Source organism: Cajanus cajan, chromosome 1 (assembly GCF_000230855.2).
Source record: "Cajanus cajan strain Asha chromosome 1, NIPB_CcT2T_4, whole genome shotgun sequence".
Lineage (NCBI taxonomy): Eukaryota > Viridiplantae > Streptophyta > Magnoliopsida > Fabales > Fabaceae > Cajanus > Cajanus cajan.
Window position 1 is genome coordinate 15,949,373 of NC_138517.1, and position 23,053 is coordinate 15,972,425.

The window sequence follows — 23,053 nt, forward strand, 5'->3', positions numbered from 1 at the left end:
TGTGTGTTTATAAAAATTAATCATTATTTTTTTACATTAGAAATTTTATATTAATATCATATTTACAAAAAAATTAATAATTATGCTTTTTTTTTTCTTTTGACTCAATAAATATAATTTTCTTAAGAATTATTGAGAATTAAATATGATTTTAGTTTTTGACCTTTTGTCAATTTTTATTTTTAAGTTCTTTAAGGAAAGTTATTTGCTTTTAATCCTTGAAAATTTTCATTACAAACAATTTTTTTACACTAGGACCAAAATATTAATGAAAGAAAAAATTCAAGGACTGAAAATGAAAATTGACAAAACTTAGATACTGTTAATGATGGAATAACATATATAATATATTTGTTTTAAGGTCATTATATTTATAACTGGTGCAATATGATAACAGTATATATATCACAATATATTACTACTTTATTACTTATATTTATTATATAAATAAAATTTAGACTAAATTATATTTTTGGTTATTTATTTTATTTTTTATATTTATCTTATTATTTATCTATTAAAATGTTAATCTTATCTTTTTCATTTGAATTAATATGGTCTTTTTAAAATAATAATAATTTTAATTTTATAATATAATTTTGAATTAATTTTTAATTAATTTATGAGATAAAATTTGTAGTATTAGATTTAACTATACAAAAATTAATGTTTGAATCTAAAAGATTATAAATATAGTAAAAATTGTGTAAAAATGTGTCTTATAAATAATTAGAAAATAGTGTAAGATTATATTTTTAAAATTTTCAATTTTCTTTCAAACATATTATTATGCAATTTTCACCATGTTTATAATATTTTGGCTAAAAACCTATTTTGGTCCCTTATAATAATTGTTTGTTACAATTTAGTCTTACTTTTATTTTTTATCTCAATTTGGTCCCTAATAAATTAATTGGTTGCAATGTCGGACTTCCGTCCAAATTATTTAAACGGAGTTAACTGTTGGTCACGTGGATGCCAAATTTCATTAATGCATCTGGAACCAGAACGGCCTGTTCTGGTTGCACATGTTGTGTGTTAATTTTGAATTTAGAACAGGTCATTCCACATGCAAAATTAACATACTACGAGTACAGTAGAACGGGCCATTCTGAAATTAGAACGGGTCGTTCCAAAATGCCAACCACATACGTACTTCAACAAAAAGCTGCAATGTGATTCAAAAATTGAAAATGAAAATTCATAACATATCATAAATTCAAAGACAGAAATATGGTTCAGAGACTGAAGACAAAAATTCATAACATAACATAACATATACTAAAAAAGTTCAAAGAAATTACTGAGAAGGGAAATCATCTAGATAACGCTGAAGGTGTCAATAATACATCTTATCCACCATATAACATTGAATGGCTGATAGGATATCAACATTATCTACCTGTACATGTGGTTGTGTGGTGAAATGTTGGTCTTGTGTATCCTCTTCCTTTACTTCAGGTTATACCTCCTCAAGAATAGGTTGCTGTTGGGGTACATCGGTCAATGACTTCAAGGGAAAATACCATGTCGTTCATCCTTGACTGTATAGTGTCAATTTGGTAGTAAGTGGTTCACTCCAGTTTGACCAACAATGAAATAAAACTTGCTACCATTAGTGATACACTGCATTGTCCTTAATGATACACTGTCCCAAATGTTTAGCAATTGAAGTTATCAATCCCCATTGACAATATTACCAAATCAAGTGTTTGAAATGCTTTGTACCTTGGGTCTTTTTCCTTGCATGATTCACAACCGTGAACTATAATCATCGACTGTTTGTGTTTGACATTCTGGAACCAGAACGGCCCGTTCTGGTTGCACTATTGGTGTGTTAATTTTGCACCTGGAACGGGCCGTTCTGGTTCCAGATGCATTAATGAAATTTGGCATTCACTTATGCATCTACGTGGCATCCACGTGGCTAACAGTTAACTCCGTTTAAATAATTTGGATGGAAGTCCGACATGCCAACCAATTAATTTATTAGGGATCAAATTGAGACTAAAAATAAAAGTGAGACTAAATTGAAACAAACAATTATTATAAGAGACCAAAATAAGTTTTTAGCCTAATATTTTTTATTTGAACTTTAGTTGTGTCTATAACTTATTATTTAACTTATACAAGAATTTATCGAAAAATACTCATGTTTTAATTATGTCACCAATGAAAATAAATATTATTTTTTAATTATTATTTATTTATTTTTTTAATGAAAAATTAGTTTATATTTGTTTTCATCACTCTTTCAAAGGTTTTCATTTCTCCATTTACAAGTTTTTTCTCTTTATATTTTTTTCTTCGCCTCCAAATTTTTTTCTATCTCTTCCCCTCAAAATTCAAAATTTCTTATTATTAAAAACCCTCCTAACTTTTTTTTTTCTTCCAAAAGTATGTAACATCTTTTTTCTATTGTGGGTTTCACTTACCGGTTTAAGTCTTTTGATTTTTATTAATCACATAATTTTCATTACAAAATGAAAATTCAAATACTCAAGTCATTTTTTTTATTTTTTTTATTTTTAATTATAATTTTATAAAATATATAGAATTGGATTTTAATTTTTAAAATTGATGGTTCTTAATTTTTTAATTATGGTTATATATATATATATATATATATTTGATTTCTCATATTTTATTATTAATTTCATTTTTTATAAACTAAAATTAGGTGAATACTAACTAATAATTTTTTTATTTTTAAAATTATTGTGATATATAATATCAATTTTAAAAATTATATAATTACTTTTTAATTTTTTTTATTTATAGTCCATATTTAATTTGTAATTTTTAAAATTTTTAAAATAAGAAAATATCTCATAAGTGTTCAAATAATAATACTTTCAAATACTTTGAAATTGTATATATAAGTATTTATCAACATGTATATTTAAATACAAAAACTTATTGAATTTTAAGTACTTATAACATAAGTTCTTATTACATAAGAACTTATGAAATAAGATCTTAATTATTTTTTTTTTTCAAAAATGCTCTTAGCTAGTGATGACTAACTTAAGATATTTTCCCTTGTAAGAAAAACAACTTGGGATATCAACCTTGACTTGTAGACAAGAGTCCTAAAGTATAAGTGGTATTATAATCATAACGACCCGTCTGGTCGTCATACTGTAGAACAACAACCCACATTACTAGAATATACATACATAAAAAAATATATACATATATCCAGCCCTAAGGCTCAACGAGTCAAAGTATATACAATACTACCAAATTCCTACTCCAAGGTAGCTTACACAAAAGATCAGCTCCAGTCACCATCTGTAATACTACTGCTACTCTCCAACCTATCCCTGCTCTGCTCCCATACATAATATGATCATAGTAGTCCAAACCACAAGGAAACACGCAAGGGTAAGTTAGTGAAATAAATCAACATATATATATATATATATATATATATATATATATATATATATATAACAACTTACAACTCATCAACAGAAATAACATTTCCATAGTTCGACATACAACACATTTCAACACTTAACTCAATCACAACTTCACAACACCACAACATATATACAAATCAAATCAACACAAGATCAACACATCAACAACTTAATTATGCATCATCACGCATTTCAACTAGGAGATCTCCTACAACATGGGTGAGTAGTCTATGTGGCTAGGTCCTACCGAACCAACAACACGAAATCTTTTTGGGCTTGCTAGGTAAACAACAAATTTGGATATCAATCCACAACATGATAACAATTTCTCAAACTTTGCCACTTAAATAAGGAAGTATAGTACTTTGTCAGGATAGAACAACTAGGTTTAGGCCTACCACGACATTAGCTAGCTCAACTAAGCCACCTATGGGATTAGCCTACCAACTATCCTCCAAATACTACAATCCTCTAATACTTGTTTAGGAACTAAGTTCCCGACTTCGTACTTTACTTGAATTAGCAACTTGTAATCGGTATAGCTCGACCTGACCCCTATACCGTGGTCGCTTTGTACACGTGTGCCTCGACCTTGCCCACACACGGGACCAACTAAGTCCTAGAGGAGAACAACACAACGTCCACTCTAAGGGACAACTTCCCAAGGAGGGTTTTCAACAAATTGGGCTCTCAGAGCACCACAACTACCTTAATCCGCACAATGGGATGAGCAACTTTGAAAACATCTCACCTAGTCCTAGTGATCAACAACTTGTCATCACAACACAATCAGCTTACAACTCAACAACACAGCTTAGCTTAGCTCAACAACTTAAACAACACACAACTTTTCAACTTATCTTCTCAATCAACTTTCAACTTAAAACAACGTGTTGGTCAACTCATAATATTAACAACACAACTCAACAACACAACAACTTCTCAACAGTGTTTAACAACATGTTTCAGCAGCAAAGCAACTCATTCAAATCATACATACGAAATTTCTACACAATACACAACTATATCTTCTCATCATATCACAATATTCAACATTTCATAATCATAGGACCAAACACCTTCACGCCCGGCGCATAAGCTCGCGCCTGGCCTGAACCCAACCCGAGAGCTCTAAAGCTCTCTCACGCCCAGTGTAGCAACATCACGCCCAGCGTGTTGGTAGGCAGAGACTTCAAGGAGTCTCCCAAACCTGGCGTGCCCAACTCACGCTCAGCGTGAAATCAGGTAGAGACCTCACAAGGGTCTCACGCCCAGCACAACCTTCCTGCGCCCGGCACCACCCCAGGCAAAGACCCCCTAGGAGTCTCTATGCCTGGCGCGCCCAGATCGAGCCCAGTGCCATATCAGTAAAAAAAATTCAAAGTAACCATCTGATATCGCGCCTAGCGTGGTTCTTCCACGCCCGGCGTGATTCATTTAGAGGATTCCATTCCTAATCTCGTCCGGCGCAGCCAACCTCGTGCCCGGCGTGATTAGACAATGGAGTTCCCTGATGAACGCACGCCCGACGCCAAGAATTGTGCTCGGTGTGAACTCAAACAACAACCTTCACCACTTCAAAAATTTCAACCAAAAACCTGAAAATCAGCCAACTTAGACACATGCAATCTAGGAAATGAAATACATCTACTTCATACAGTTAAAAAACAAGCTTAATTTCAACATACCACCATCAACACGTTAAAATCACCAATTTTTCCCAATTTTCCCCAAAACCCCGAAAATGAGAAATTCTTCAAACCAATCAATGATTCTCCACAATCTTACTCCAAATGATTTCCTAAACTCACACACAACCAACAAGTTTACAATCTAACTTCCCTCACCTGAAGATTGGATGGCCAAGGAAAAGAAAGAGAAGAAGATTTTCCCCCCGAGCTCAACCCACGGGCTTCAATTGTCTAGAACAATCTTCTCCGCCTGAATTGCAAGAAGGAAAGAAGGAATTAGTGACCTAGGGGAGAAGAAGATTCAAATAGAGAATTTTGGGAGAGAAAGAAGCTCACGGACCAGAGTCCTTCTTTCTGAAACCTCTCTCTAGGTTTCTTTGAGAATGAGCTTATGAGGCTCTATTATCAGAGAAAGCCTTAAATATCCTTCCCTCTCTAGCATTCAGTAACCTTGAACCAACCTACTACGTCACACAGTCTATATTTATATTAATAATCATTTCATAAAATTTACAAAAAATTAATAAAATTATTAAAATGTTACAAAATATCATTTTTAATAACATTTTTAAAAATTTTGTCATTAATTAATATGTAAAATGTTGCTATATAAGTCTTTAATAACATGAATTATATTTTACATTTGATATAAAGTATTATAAAAGTATATTAGTAGCATCTATTAATAATTAAACAACATTTTTTAAGTGTGTCGCTAAAAATATATTATTGTAGTATGATTATGTCACAATTGATGTAGCAACCGAGTTAACAAACATGAGATGAATTGAATTATTGGTTAGGAATAATTTAGTGGTTAAAAGTTATGATAGAATGCCCAAGATTTCAAATTTAAATTTTGGTACTATCATTATAATTTTGATGATTTAAAAAAATATTGAATGAATTAAAAAAATAAAATGAGATGAATTAGTTAATTATAATCATATATGTTGGTCAAAGCTCCCAATTGACGATTTGAAGTTGAATTTAGACGCAACAATTCTCGGTAGATATTAATTTCTTTGGCTATGGGTATATGGCATATGCATCAGAGATATAATGGTTGCTTTATTATGGCTCCCATTTGACTTTTGTCATGATCTTTCTACTTCAATTGAAAGCAGAAGCATCAGATATATTTTTTGCAAATGCAAACGTGACTTAATGGATTGAATTTGTATAATATCATTATTTAAATTGATTGCAAGAAAATAATTGATAACTGCTGTTTATTTATTTTATTGGATATTTTGGAGTTTGGACAAATTATTTGTAATTAAGACAATAATTTCACATCTTCAACATATGTAGATGTGCGTTTCATTTGGAAATAAACTAATTAACCTGCTGATACTTCAGTAAGGGTGTCAAGATTATTCTCCAAGTCCTATGTTTTTTAAAATTGATTCTTGCTTATTTTGGGTATGTTTGTTTAAATTTAAAAATAAGTATTTTTAAATGATTATTTTTAAAAACAATTTTTCGTGTAGCAGATAAAAATTATTTCCTAAAAAAAGTTTTAAAAAAAATTGTGTATTTAAACACATAATTTTTTTTTTTTTAAAAATGCTTATTTATTAAAAAGAAGCGTTAAACAAAAAGACTCTTTATTCAATTTTGCTACGAATGAAATGATATAGTTTTTTATATAAAAAAAATAATGAATTTATAAACACTTTTGACAATGAGTCAATGACTGTAGAAGAGAATACAGAAAGTCAACGCTTCCTCAGTGGAATTGGAATGGATATACTTTGAGGTGCATTATCCATGTAATGAAAAAAAAAAAAAAAAAAAAAACTCAACGGAAGTTCCCAATTTATTAACTCAATCCAATCACTGGGCATGACTGTGGTTCGTGGCTTTACACAAACACGAAGAGAACATTGAAATAGAAAGAAGAAAAAATGATAACAGTTCTATATCCTAACTAGCAGTGACAATCATTTTCTTTGATCATATTTGAAAACTTTATAAAGGAGAATATATATTACCCTTTTTTAATCTCAATTTTTTTTACAAATCTTTTCTATTTAGAAGGTAAAACGCACTTATTTGTTGTCTTTTTGTCTACGTGCATGAAACGACATGTTCATATTTCAATGCCTTCATATTCCAAGACACATGTTACATACTAGTTAGAAAATGTACAATTTCACATAAGACAGCATCTAAAGGCTGCAAGAGTAAAATTATGTGAATAATGGGAATACATAAGAAAATTTTCTTACTAAATAATTAAAAAAATACTAGAGAAAAAACATTTGACCTGATAAACAATTAAGGTTTTTGCCATGAAAAAGAAAACATTGCCTCATAATATATTGGAAAACTTTTTCATTAATATATCCTTTTGTTCTTATGATTGGAAGACATCCATTTCTACACTAAAATAATAATATAATAATAGTAATGTGTATTAGATTGTACTGAAATTTAATTTACAATCCTTAACAGATTTATTTTCTTGTGTTACAAGACGAGTTTTTTTATTCAAATAATACTATTTTAAAAAAAATTACTGAAATAACAACTGTGTAAATTTATTTCTCCAATTAACATTATTTACATCTGTTCACGTTCAGAACGGACCGTTCTGAAACCAGAATGGGCCGTTCCAGATTAAAAAATAACACATGACGAATGAATTAGAACAGACCGTTCCAGATTCAAAATTAGCACATAAAAAGTGGAACAGGCCGTTCTGGCCTATAAAAAAAATTGTTCAATTTTTACTTATCAAATACCAAAACTCAGAAACTAATATCAAATAATTAAATTTATTGAATATTAACATTATAAATATAAATAAATAAATTTATTAAAATTCAATACAACAATAAAGATCAATGGTGGCTGAAACTGAATTCATGACCAATATTTGGATATGTCTTCCTAGTGTGACCAGGGGTGTGGCCATGCGAGCAAGGGATATGAACTTTCTGGAACTTGCCGCAATCACACCACATTAGATTTAGCCTTACTGTAAATCTCCTAGCAGGTCATGCGAGCAAGGGATATGAACTTTTTGGAACTTGTCGCAATCATACCACATTTCATTTAGCCTTACTGTGAATCTCCTAGCAGGTCAAACTTCTCTAAGATTTCGTGTTTCTTCCAACTTTGTGGCTAAATCTAGAACTTAAGAGAACTTTCAAGGGTCGGTCAAAGTCCAGCAGGATTAGAATAGAGATGGACATTAGAGAATAGCATAATTGTGTAAAAAATTGTTCCTATTGTCACACCCCTGGTCACACTAGGAAGACATATCCAAATATTGGTCATGAATTCAGTTTCTGCCACCATTGATTTTTATTGTTGTAATGAATTTTAATAAATTTATTTAGTTATATTTATAATGTTAATATTCAATAAATTTAATCACTTGATGGTAGTCTCTGAGTTTTGGTATTTGATAAGTGAAAATAAAAAAAATGGTCTGAATCTGTAGGCCAGAAAAGCCCGTTCCGAATTCAGAACGGTCAGTTCTAGTTCCACTTTTTGTGTGCTAATTTGGAATTTGAAACGATGCCGTTCTGATCCATTCTCCATGTGTTATTTTTTAATCTGGAACGACCCGTTTTAAACGTGAACGGTAAATGGTGCTAGTTGGAGAAATAAATTTGTACAGTTATTATTTCGGTAATTTTTTTTAAAAATAATATTATTTGAATAAAAAATTCATTACAAGACTTAGTTAAGATGAAAATGTAACACTTTTGTAGCGATTAACATTAAATAATTAATATTAATAGAATAAAATCATTAATTAGTATAATGATGCCCGTTCAACTTTTCAGCTATGCATCATTTCAATTTCAACTTTCTAATTCTCCATTGTCATTAAATAATTCGAAGAAAATAAGCATTCTTAAGCTAACGGTTGCTTCAATATATATATATATATATATATATATATATATATATATATATATATATATATATATATATATATATATATATATATACGAAGAATTATTACTTTAATTTTGGCTTGCACATTTAATTCAACGGTTACAATAATTATTTTTTATTTAATTAATTTAATTAAAAATAAGTAATATTAATTTTGTGTACACTTTTGTTCATTGTACTTAACTGTATCACCTTTTGGAATTCATTCCATAATAACATGAAATTTGTTTAGATGATTGCTATTTTAAAGTGTTTGTGCGCAACTTGTTTTTTAATTTTTTATTTATAAAATTAAAGCACTATGGGCCTTTCATTTATCTATTGCTTACTGTATCATCTTTTTTTTTTTCTTTTCAATTAATCTTGCTCTTTATACTTGATATATAGCTTCACTTCATTCTACATTTTCATTTTGAGTTTAGCATGTTTGATAAATATTAATTTAATTAAAAATTATACTATATTTTTATATTTTTAATATCTTAGTATTAAGTTTAGTGAGCTACAATATGTCTTGTGATTGATATTATCACATAATTTGAATTTCTCCTATTGTCATACTTAAAATTATTTAGCATCGATGTTTTTATTTTTCGTGATAGTATTAACCAAAACAAAGAGGCAACATATCAACTTTACCGGTAAATAATAGATCAAGTCAACTTTTGAGTTTCTTTTAGATAATAATTACAAAAAAAAAATGTTATAATAAGACACTAAATATGAATTATCTATTTATTTTAAAATACATTTCGACTATGCTATTATACTAGTAAAGATATATCAAATGTGATGTAGTGTAAAGTAACTTTAAATCTCAAGTATATTATCTTTAATTTTTAAAATCCAAAAATAATATTATTTCATAAACATACAACATTATGTTATTTTCTCATAAATTGTTTATCTCATGTATCGCATTTTCTTAGGTAAAAGGAAGAGTAGCCTTCAATTATTACACTAGGATTTGTTTGGGGGATGTAATCAGGAAGGATCGATGGTGCATGCATTATCATTTTCCAAAAGGGGCCCTATGTTATACCTAGATAAGAAAAGCCTTCAATGATTACACTCTTTATTGAATTCATTAATTCATTTTCTGTGTCAAGGAACTGTAGGGTATAGTCAAATAAAGATAACACGGTTTCTTCCGCGTAAATTATTGTTAACAAACAACTGTACGAAAGTTTTGAAGACCATACTTTATGATTGACTTGTGTTGACTTGACTTGACTAAGTCTCACACTATAAATGTTGCTCAATCTAACGATACTCATCACAACTTCATTTACAAAATAAAAGTCATCTCATAGTATTCCAAATCTCATAAACAATTGTGACCAGAGAGTAATTCTTGCTTAGCTCTCATAAGCAAGCTTTTACTTACAACAATGAAGGTCAGAACTACATCAATAGATGAATCTCATTTCTTAGAACTTTCTCACAATATTAGAATCTTTAAAAATGTTTCTGAAAACTTTTCTATCGAAAAATACTCTTTATTGTTAATAGTTAAACTTTTAAAAACATTTTTAACATTTATCCAAATAGGTTCTTACTCTTTTTTATTTCCACTAAGGCTTGTATATTTTACTATTTCCTTTCATGTATTAGATGTAGAAGTAATTGTTGGGTCTTAACATCTTTGATATTTGTTGTGTAACAGAAAGTAGTGTTAAAGTTGTACTTACACGATGATAGAATCAAGCGAAAAGCTATGAAGATAGCATCGGGCCTTTCAGGTATTGATCTTTTTCACCCTACTGCAACTTTGCTTTTGTTTCAAAATAACAAGAAACAAAATCCACATATCATACAACTTCAAGGATTCATTGAGTTTTAAACAAATTTGTATTTGCATATGCAATTATTTTGCAGGGGTTGAATCAGTTTCTGTTGACATGAAAGACAAGAAAATGACCTTATCAGGGAACGTCGATCCAGTGAGTGCAGTGTGCAAGTTACGAAAGTTGTGTCAAACTGAAATAGTTTCAGTTGAACAAGCAAAAGAAGAGAAAAAGGACAAGGACCCTCCAAAAGAAGTACCTATTCCTCATGACCTCTATCAACCCTATCCTATTTATTATTATATGACACCACCTTTGTATAGTTAAATTCACTAGGTTAGAGGTTATGAAGAGAATTCTAGAGTAGTGCCTGTGTCACATCTTCTAAATTTTAGAATATTTCAAAGTTTGATAGAAAGAGATCATGGATATTGTTGTTGGTTTTATTTATATTTTTGGTGGTCTAGTAGATTATTGAAGAGTACTATTGTACTAGGTCCACGGGAATAAATAAATATGAAGCCAAAAATTTGATGCTTTATTCATATGTGTTATATAAGATTGAGTGGAAATTTTATCTTAATATCTCTTTGGATCATTAGAACTTTAAATTCTCCTATAATTTATTAATTTATTATCTATATCTTTATTTAAAGTTTATTCACTTCATACAAGTGGATTGGTCTACCTCACTTGTAAAATATTAAATGACTAAGAATAGAGAATTGTTTACACGGAATATTTAACACCCTAGCCTCCTCAAGTTTATGTCCAAGATGCGTGAATTTTATAGTGTGATCAAATTAAAAATAAGAATGATATAGAATTTTTTTTGGTGTTGATAAGAATGATAGAATTTGATACAATATTAAAAACAGTAAAAGTGAAAAAATAAAGCATTTAAAAACACGAATTAAAAAAATAGTAAGAGATATCTCTAAATAAAAATATAACAATAATGACATTCAATGAAATTATAAAATTCAAAAAGATTGAAAATTTTTAAGTGTAAATATGCTCATTTGTTCTTCTTCACGTGATATCCTATTTTAAACTAGTATTTTAGTTAGTGTGTTTCATAGATTAAATATTTATTTTATATATATATATATATAAGATTTATAATAAATTATAAATAAATAAAAATTATATTTTCAAATTATGATAAATAATTTATATTACAATATATAATTAATTTTATTTATTGATAATTATATTTAAGTATATTAAAATATAATTAATAAATAAATATAATAACTAAAAAATGGAATTAGATAAAAAGATACAAAAATTCTTAAAAATACTCTTGTTAACTAATAACTCCTAAAAATTCTATCACACAATATGATCGTTCGTGTTTAATATATACTTTTAACTTGTGTATTTCACATTAAATGTTTATTATATATTTTATTTGAATTTATAAATTATATTTAAAATTTATATAAAAATATTTTTAAACATATAAATTAGATTTTAAATTTATGATAAATAATTTGTGTTGTGATATAAAATTGTTCTCGCTCTAGCACAAATGCAAAAATTACATTTTCTAATGCATTTTTTTTTATGTTAGGAATCACATAAAGATTTTCAAATAATTTCTGATGGATATATTCGTCGGTAATTTTTGATGGGTGTATCCGTCAAAAATTTCTGATGGATAATTGTCGACGAATATATCCGTCGAAAATATCCGACGGATTTTTTTTCCTGACGCTCCTTTTTCCGACGGATTTGCATCCATCGGAAATAGAGAATTTTCGACGGACATTCCTTTTTACCGACAAATTATGTCTGTTGGAAATTTACGTTTTCCTTATAGTGATTTTTCCTTCACATGTTCCAATTTCTTACAATGCTCATTTGATTGGTCCTAATTCCACCAAATCTAGCTTGGCATGATGCCCAATGTCACTTCCTTTTCACTTTATGCATAAGGTTTTTGCCTTTATTCAAAAGAATCCAATGTGGAAAACTCACTCAAGCTAAAAAATATCTCAGTCTATTTCCTGTTTTGTCTTGTAAAGAGGATACTGAGTTAGTTTAGATATAGTTAGTTATTCTCGTATGAATGAGGTGGCAATATAGTTACTTACTACCTTTAGTTAGTTCTCTTATTGTATATAAATACTCCAGCTTTGTATTTCTATACACAAGTCAATATTTCAGATTCTAAACAATGCTTCTCTCTGCTATTTCACCAACCAAATTGTTCATTCTGCAAACCTTCTCAAGCCCAATTTCGTCCAAGCTCAATGATGATAACTTTCTCACATGGAGGCAACAAGCCGAGTCTACAATCAGAGGGTATCACCTACAGAAACACATACTTGGTGGCACTCATGTTCCTTCTCGGTATAAGACAAACGAAGAAGAGGAAAAAGGGGTTCTTAGTGCAAAATATGAAAACTTTGATCAACATGACAATTTGCTCAAATCTTGGTTATTGGAAAGCATGGAGCCTCAATTCAAGGTAAGAATGGTTGGATATGAGTAGTGCCATCAAATGTGGAGAAATTTGGAAACATATTTTGCTTCTCAAACCAAGGCCCGTGTGAAGCAACTCAAGATTAAACTGAAAGGAATCAAGAAATCCACGGCCATTAATCAATATCTTCTTGAAATCAAGAAGATTGTAGACACTCTGGCAGCAATTGGGTCACCCCTCGATACAACTGAGCACATTGATGCAATCTTTGATGGTCTGCCTGAAGAATATGACCCATTCGTAAATTTTGTTCTTACAAGAACTGAAGAATACACCATTGAGAAAATTGAAGCGCTCTTGATGGCTCACGAAGAAAGATTGGAAAAACACAAACGCAGTGACAGTGCACCTCCTTAAGCCAACCTCGCTCAAGGAAATCTTCATACAAGAAAACAATACACCAATCAAGGAAGAGGTTTCAACAATAATAGTAATGGAAGAAACTCTCAAAGAGGCAGAGGACGCGGCAGAATGAGTCAAAACTATGGAAGAGGTAACAAGCAACAGTGTCAAGTCTGTGGCAAGATGGGTCATATAGCTTTTCATTGCTAGCACAGGTATGATCAGCAATACACTAAACCAAATTTCAATAATACTACTAATTCCTACAACTCAGGAAACTCGCAACAACTTCAAGCCATGTATGTAGGTTCTCAAAATACAACATATGATGATCAATAGTATCCAAATTTTGGAGCCACTAATCATCTCTTACACCAGATTTGAATAATCTTGGTGCAAAAATAGATTATACGGGTCAAGATAAGATTACTATCGAAAATGGACAAGCAATTGAAATTAATCATACAGGTACATCATATTTCCATACTCCTATGTCCTCTAAAATTTTTACCTTAAAGGATCTTTTACATGTCCCTCAAATAACCAAAAATCTGCTAAGTGTATCTAAGTTTAGTAGAGATAATAAGGTATATATTGAATTTCACACCAATCATTGCCTTGTTAAATCTCAGGATTTGAAGGAAACTCTTCTACGAGGGAATCTTAAAAATGGCTTATATGTTTTTTGATGAAGTGCAAATCATGAAATCTGATACTCATAAGCATATTGTTGTTCATGTTCCTACTGTTTTGAATGTACAAAGGTCTAAGACTTCTTATGATGTATGGCACAATAGGCTCGCTCATGCCTCTAAGAAAATTGTAAAAGATGTAATGAACACTTGTAATGTTCTTATATCTGTTAGCAATAAAGATCTCTTTGTTTGTAAGCATTGTTGCATTGGAAAGTCACATGTTCTTCCTTTTTTTGATCCTTCCACTGTATATATTTCCCCACTAGAGCTAGTCTATAGTGATGTTTGGGGACCCTCTCATTATGCATCTAGAAAAGGATTTAGATATTATGTTCATTTTACTAATGCATATTCAAAATACACATGGATATATTTCATGCATAATAAATTCGAGATTGCACATCATTTTATTCATTTTAAAAACATGGTTGAAAATCAATTTGGAACTAAAATTAAAATATTTCAATATGATGGAGGAAAGGAATTTATGTGTCTCACAAAGGTTTTCAATGAAAGTGGTATAATTCATAGACGAGCTACCCTCATACTCATCAACCAAATGGTTCAGTTGAGAGGAAGCACAAACACATTACTGAGATAGGCTTAACCCTCTTAGCTTCGTCTGGCTTGCTGTAAGAATTTTGGGCAGATGCTTTTAGCACAGCCCTACATGTAGTAAATAGACTTCCTACACCAACTCTTGGACAAAAGTCTCCATATGAAATGTTATTCAAGAAAATATCAAATTACCTATTGCTAAAACCTTTTGGATGTGCCTGCTATCCAAATTTAGGACCTTTTAACAGTCATAAAATGGACTTTAGATCCTCCTAGTGTCTCTTTGTTGGGTATAACATGCATTATAAAGGATACTAATGTCTTACCAATAATGGAAAAACTATTATATCCAGGAATGTGATCTTTGATGAAGACACATTTCCTGGTGCCTTGGGTTTCAACACTAACAAAACTGCAGGAATGTTCACGCCCTCAACATCACACACAGTACCAAGTATTTAAGTTTTGCAACCCACATTACCGGTTACATCTACTTCACCCAACACAGCTTCATCATCTGCTCCACCTACTTCCAACATTGATCACTTGAATGCAGAATCTGTTACAACTCTCCCTCATTCATCATCAGACTCGGTAGGAGTATTAGACAACACACAGACTGACACGTCCCCAGAAAATCCAACTTTGGAAAATCAACATCTTATGATAACCTAGCAAAAGCTGGTATCTTCAAGTCTAAAGTCTACCTTGCTACGTCTAAACCAACAAATGTAGTTCAAGCTCTGGAAAAAAAAACATTGAAAACAAGCCATGGAAGCTGAATACAATGCATTGATGAAGAATTGTACTTGGGAATTAGTTCCTTTACCACCAGGCAGAAAAACTATAACGTGTAAATGGATATTAAAAAACAAGTATAAAAAAGATGGTTCAATTCTTAGACACAAGGCTCGTGTAGTGGCTAGAGGGTTTAATCAACAATAAGGGATAGACTACACAGACACCTTTAGTCCAGTTGTTAAGCCTGTTAACATCTGAGTGGTTCTTGCCATAGCAGTTTCAAAATGCTGGCCAATTCATCATATTGATGTAGATAATGCTTTCCTAAATGGAGATTTAAAGGAGGAAATATACATGCTTCAGCCACAGGGGTTTCATCAAGGGAGTCCAAATAATATATGCAAGCTGAGGAAAGTCATTTATGGTCTCAAGTAAGGCCCAAGAGCTTGGTTTTATAAACTCACTATCACTCTAATTCGATTGGGCTTTACACAAGCAAAATCAGATAATTCTCTTTTCATTTCTACATCCAAAACCACATCAATATACATTTTGGTCTATGTTGATGATGTAATTATCACCAACAACTCATTCACAGCTATACGAAGTCTCATTCAAGCTCTTCATAAATTTTTTCCTCTCAAAGATCTTGGCAGACTTCATCACTTCCTAGGGATTGAAGTTCACTCAGATGATGCATGTGGTGTTCATCTCTCTCAAACCAAATACATTACAGATATCCTGGACAGAATCAACATGTCTAATGCCAAATCTGTCAAAACACCAATGGTAGCTGCTTCAAAACTAACAAATGATGGCACAGACACTACAAGAAAAATGCTAAATAGCGACCGAAATTAGCGACCGAAATTTTTCGGTCGCTATTTTGCGACCGAATTAGCGACCGAAATTTTTCGGTCGCTATTTTGCGACCGAATTAGCGACTGATTAAAATAGAGACCGATTTAGCGACCGAAAATTTTCGGTCGCTATTTTGCGACTGAATTAGCGACGGATTTGGGTGGTAGCGAGAAAATCGGTCGCTAAATCGGTCGCTATTTAATTGTGTTTTATGAAAGCATGATCTGCGACGGAATTAGCGACCGATTTTGAATAAATATCAAAAAAAATTGCGACCGATTTTATTTCGGTCGCTAAACCTAAACTTTTGAATATTTTAGCGACCGAATTAAAATCAGTAGCTAAAACTTTTTTTTTTTTTTTTTTATCATTTAAATGTCAATTGATGTGGCAATTTTTATTAAAATGTCAAAGCTAGGATTCGAACTATGGACATGGAGATTATGGGCCACGCATGGTACCGCTGTGCCACTTTAATTTCTTTGTAAAATATTAAAAGTAATATATATACATAATATAATATCTTTTCTAAACTTTGAAAAATTCTCAACATTATATTAGATATCTTTTAATTTAATATTAAATATCTTTTAATTATAAAATATAATAAATCAAATCTAAAATCTGTAATAATTTATTTGATACAAATATTTAATATGAAATTATTTATTATAAATTTAGTTATGATTTTTATAATCTTTTAATTTAATACTGAATTTCTTTTGATTATAATATTTTAATATATTTTATTTGAAATATCAATTAAAATATTTTATTACCTTTTCATTTTAATTTATTGTAAAAGAATAAGAATATTTAATTTAGCAGTAATAAAAAATAACTATTATAAGATTTAATTTGTTTAATTTTATTATTTATTATAATATTTTTAGTCGCTATATTGATAAAAAAAATGTTTTTAATTAAAATATATTTTAAAATTTTAATTAATTTATTTCATTCACTCTCTTTATTAAAAAGTGATAAAATATAATTTATATTCAATTAATTTAATAAAATAAAAACTTAAAAATATGTATTTAAAATCTATAACAATTTCTTAAATACAAATATTTAAAATTTTAAAATAAATGTTTATTTATTTATTTATTTTAAATAAATTAAGCACAAATTAAATGTTGTGATTTTTTTTAGAATATTCATCCTTAAAGTTGCAAGCTCAGTTACTTGCTGTAGAGAAGGAGAAACATAAATATTGAATAATTCATCTTTTGAGAACCATGAAGGATCTCAGATCAAAGTTAGAGCAAGTGAGTATAGCTGATTTGTTTTTAAATTTTTATTGAAATAAATGATCAAAATATATTGTCTCTTTTAATGTGTTGCTTCAAGTCAAAATTAGCCAATCTGATTACAAAATAAATTAAAGGCAAAAAAATCACGTATCAATTCATATCATAATCAAATTTGATTATAAAAGAAAAATGAAAGATCATATCTGGTTCCGTGAAACATCAGTGTTTTAGCGACCGAAATAGCGACCGATTTTATTCGTAGCTACATCAGTGTTTTAGGAGTATTTTTTTTTCAACAGGGAAAAATTTATAAGAAATCTTTTAACTTCCTATTTAATTTGATTTCTACTTGTCATAATTATTTATGAACTAGATTTTAATATTTTAAAATAAATTATCATCAAATGAAAATAATTTTATACCAACTTGATTTCTTTGGGAAAGTAATATATATATATATATATATATATATATATATATATATATATATATATATATATAAATACAGAAGCTTATAATTTTTATTATCTTATAATTTAATATTGGATTTATTTTGATTATAAAACATAGTAAATAAAATCTAAAATCTGTATTAGTTTCTTTAATAAAAATATTTAATTAATTTTAATATATAACAAATTTAATATCAAAATATTTATCTGGATTTGAGTTATAATTATTATAATCTTTTTGATTTAATATTAGATATCTTTTGATTATAAAATATAATAAATAAAATCTAAAATCTGTAGCAATATCTTTATACAAATATTTAATATCAAAATATTTATTATAATTTTAATTATGATTTTTATAATCTTTGGATTTAATACTGGATTTCTTTTGATTATAATATTTTAATGTGTTTTATTTGAAATACCGGTTAAAATATTTTATTATCTTTTTATTTTAATTTATTATAAAATAATTAGAATATTTAATTTAGTATTATTAAAAAATAATCATTATAAGATTTAATTTATTTAATTTCATTATTTATTATAATACTTTTAGTCATTGTATTAATAAAAAAATATTTTTAATTAAAATATATTTAAAATTTTTAGTTAATTTATTATCATTCACTTACTTTATTAAAAAGTGATAAAATATAATTTATTTTCAATTAATTTAATAAAATAAAAACTTTAAAATATATATTTAAAATCTGTAACAATTTCTTAAATATAGATATTGAATTAATTTTAATATATACTAAATTTAATATTAGAAAATTTATTATGATTTTAGTTATATTTTTTTATTATCTTTTAATTTAATATTAAATTTTTTTTGATTATAAAATATAGTAAATAAAATATAAAATCTGTATCAGTTTCTTTGATAAAAATATTTAATTAATTTTAATATATAATAAATTTAATATCAAATTATTTATTATGATTTGAGTTATAATTATTATAATCTTTTGAATTAATATTAGATATCTTTTAATTATAAAACATAATAAATAAAATTTAAAATCTGTAATAATTTCTTTAATACAAATATTTAATATCAGAATATTTATTATAATTTTAATTATGATTGTTATACTCTTTTGATTTAATACTATATTTCTTTTAATTATAATATTTTAATGTATTTAATACTTTTGATTTCTTTTGATTTCTTTTGATTTGAATTATAATTTTTATAATATTTTGATTTATTATAATTAATTAATTTCCATTTTCTTATTTTTTAGGTTAGTAGTAAGTAGTTTTGCCAGGAGAAAAGCAGAAAAGAAGGGGGAAAGAGTGAGTGAGTGAGCTAGTATTCCTTTTCCCTCCAATTCTAGGGTTTTTCTCACCGCTAGGGTTCCCAATTCTCTGGTCCCCCTCCCCCATCCATGGCCACCGAAATCCTAGAAGACTCCAAGCCTCCGCTCCACGAAGCCAAATCGCCACCGGCCTCCAAGATTCCGGAGAAGGATGCTTCCGCGGAGGCCGCTAAATCCGAGGACAATCAAGCGCCCTGTTTCGCCGTCGCCCCCATCAAGCGCCGCTCCCCCTCTTCCTCCGCCCAGCCCAGCGCCAAGAAGCTCTTCTGCGACCAAGAGGACCTCTCCCTCCACGGCTTCTCCGCCGTCCACGTCCCCCTCAACCTCCACTCCCTCCTCACCAAGGGTCGTTCCTCCCCCGTCCTCCGCCGCTGCGTCTCCGACCCCTGCTGCCCGCCCAGACCCTCCGCCCTCCCGCCCACCTTCCGGAGGAGCGTGTCCGACCTCTCTCACTTGCCTCTGCCTTGTATCAACTGCGAAGAAAATACTGCACCCGACTCCCTGGTATGGACGGTTCTTGAAAAAGTTTTGATCTTTCTTGGATTTGGAATCGTGGGTTTTGTTTCTTTTTTGATGAGTGTGTGTGTGCAGAGGCTGAGAAGGATGAAAGATTTGCTTATTGGTCAAAGGTTTGCTTATTATGAAAAGTGGTTCACTACTTCTACAAGGATACTGCTAAAGATCCTACTTATTGGTCAAAGGTTTGCTTGTATAATATGGCCAAATTGGCAAAGGAAGCTTCAACTGTGTGGCGTGTCCTTGAACCACTTTTCATAATTTTGATATTGATAACCACTGGTCTTCTGAAAAGGGAGTTGCTTCTTGTGTTTTGATTTATTTGCAATCCCTTCTAGCAGAATCAGGTAGCCTTGTAAAAAATTCACTATTATAAATTTTCTTTAAGTATGCAGTTTTATCTAATTTTCTATATAATTAATTGATTATCACTTTTTGAACACCAGGAGATAACTCCCATCTTCTACTATCCATTTTGGTCAAGCACTTGGATCACAAGAATGTTGCCAAGCAGCCTATCCGTCAGATTGATATTATTAACACCACCACGCAGCTTGCACAAAATGTGAAGCAGCATACTTCAGTTGCAATCGTTGGTGCAATATCTGACCTCATTAAGCATTTAAGGAGATGCCTCCAAAATTTAACTGAAGCATCCAGCATTGGAAATGATGCAGATAGGTTGAATTCTGAACTTCAGTCTGCCTTAGAAATGTGTATATTACAACTTTAAAGCAAGGTATTTGTGCTAACATCATGTCTCACTTTTTTGTTTGGCTTTCAAACTTTATATTATGCGACACTTGATATCATTCTGAGGCCTCAGCTTTGATTTTTGAATAAAGTTTCTTGGATTCATCATAATTTATAGATCCAATTTGTTATCTATTATGTTTTTTTACCAGATGTTAGCTAGTGTTTATAATAATACTCAGGAAACCAATACACAACCATAGAGCATAACTACCAAAACAGAGGAAGGCAATGCAGACAAAATGCTTAAGGTACTTTTGCTTCAATTTTGATGAAAAATATGTACTTTTAAATTTGGTTCCTTTGACTGATCATATACTTTTTACTATACATCGGCAAATGTTGATAATAAAGTTCTGGAAACCAATATAAAACCGCAGTCCGTGGCTACTGTAAAGGAAGATGAAGCTGACAAAATGCAGAAGGTACTTTTGCTTCAATTTTGATTATAAATATGCACTTTTATGAATTTGGTTACTTTGACTGATTATTATATATTATTTTACTAGGTGTCAGCAATTGTTGATGATAAAGTTTTGGAAACCAATATAAAACCAATATAAAGTTTTGCACTTAAAACCTTTTGTTTTAAATATAAATCGGATTTTCTTTTTATAGCTGAATCGTTAATTTCAATTTCTAAAATTAATGAGCTTGAAAAGGTAATCCACAAAACACACATTTGTCCTTTTTTATTCTTTTTTACCTTAGTTGTGAGCCTTTTTTTTGCCAATAATTAGTATAGTATAGTATACCACTATAGCTTTTGTTTACTGGTTGTTTTGGTTTAAGTACTCCACAAGTAAAAACTTGTAAAAATGGTTAATTTTATTTTATATAATTAATTATTAATATAAACCTTTCCTTGCAGGTGGTAGCCATCAGTTTGTAACCATTAAAAACTTTCCACGGAAAGAAAATAACTTACAAGAAAAGGTGAAATAACTTTTGTTTTCATTTTATTGTTAAGTCACCTTTATCCAACTCTTTTGTTTTTTAAAAAATTTCAGAAACACCTAAACCATACTATAGAGCCATATCAATGAAATTATTTTTGACTACCTTTCTTCATTTTTCATTTAGTTAATAATCCATTAATAATAAATTAAAAATTTTGTTTAGCAATGTTTTTGTTGATGTGAACAGGTGGGTATAAATAAATTCCTTTTACTATTTATTTACCCTTGCACTGCCATCATGAACAGGTACAGAGCAACTTGTAAGAATGTCACATGAGTTCTCAAGTTAAGCAAAAAAACCAGCAGAGCATAGAATATGTGTCCTCTTGCATCTTGAATTTCACCCTTAATTTCATTGTTATGCTTTCTTGAGGATATAAATTGAAGAATATAATTCAATTCCTTGATTTCTTAGTTATAAGTGAGATTTATTTTTGTTGTTGTTTTTGTTAAATTCTTGGTCTAATTTTATGGACAAACATTGGTATGTGTTAATAGTTGTGTGATTGATACCTTTACTACTATGTTTTTGGGTTACAGATAACACTTTATATGGAGGTGCATATTATGGCTCTCACGTGATGCAGTACGGTGATGTAGGGTTCCACAATGATATTCTTTTCCTATATATGGCTACATCTTATTTTGTATTGTTATTGAAACTTGAGAGGTTGCTAGTAAACCTTTTTTCCCCTTGAATGTTTGGCCCTGAATCTTAAAACTATAAGAAAATAAAGCTTGTAATTTGATGGCGCATTTTATTTTGATTGACAATATTTGTCCATTATATATACAAAAAAAAAAATCCAAAAACAAGCATATTTTTTTTATAAAAAAAATGCAATCTACATCGGTTCTCAAGAGAACCGATGTAGATTTATGCTTAAATTTACATCGGTTCTCAGGAGAACCGATGTAGATTTAAACATAAATCTACATCAGTTTTCCAGAACCGATGTAAAAATATATACACTTTTTACGTCGCTCTATTCTACATCAGTTTTAGAACCAATGTAAATGACTTTAAAGAACCGATGTAAAATATGCTTCTTGTAGTAGTGTCATATTCGTTAACAGGTATAAATTTATAATTAAAAAAGAATTTAAAAATACTGGTATTTAGTGACTGAATTAGCGACCGAAATTATTTGTAGCTAATTCAAGTTATTAGCGACTGAAATAGTGACCAAAATAATTGGTTTTCAAATTTTTAGCGACCGAAATAGCGACCGATTTTATCCGAATCTATTTTAGATTTTTAGCGACCGAAATAGTGA

The 23,053-nt window shown here is 29.6% G+C and overlaps 1 protein-coding gene and 1 long non-coding RNA gene across 4 annotated transcripts; both read left to right on the forward strand.

Annotated features, from left to right (window-relative positions):
* Positions 1-10,289: 10,289 nt before the first annotated feature.
* Positions 10,290-11,362, forward strand: LOC109804239 (heavy metal-associated isoprenylated plant protein 39). The gene is made up of 3 exons (XM_020366031.3): positions 10,290-10,431; positions 10,701-10,776; positions 10,913-11,362. The coding sequence occupies exons 1-3, from the start codon at positions 10,426-10,428 to the stop codon at positions 11,146-11,148; spliced, it is 318 nt and encodes a 105-aa protein (XP_020221620.1). The 5' UTR covers positions 10,290-10,425; the 3' UTR covers positions 11,149-11,362.
* An 8,863-nt stretch (positions 11,363-20,225) lies between these two features.
* LOC109794370 (uncharacterized) lies at positions 20,226-22,478 on the forward strand. 3 transcript variants are annotated; one of them, XR_014431121.1, is made up of 6 exons: positions 20,234-20,411; positions 20,511-20,803; positions 20,970-21,068; positions 21,172-21,242; positions 21,689-21,753; positions 22,317-22,478. It is a non-coding gene; the product is annotated as an uncharacterized LOC109794370 (long non-coding RNA). The 3 variants fall into 3 exon arrangements; XR_014431120.1 differs by having other exon boundaries at positions 20,228-20,411; positions 20,511-21,068; XR_014431119.1 differs by having other exon boundaries at positions 20,226-20,411; positions 20,511-21,242.
* Positions 22,479-23,053: the final 575 nt, after the last annotated feature.

Coding starts and splice junctions, on each gene's coding strand:
- LOC109804239 (XM_020366031.3), top strand. Junction 10,777..10,912: donor GATAGCATCGGGCCTTTCAG/GTATTGATCTTT, acceptor ATTATTTTGCAG/GGGTTGAATCAGTTTCTGTT.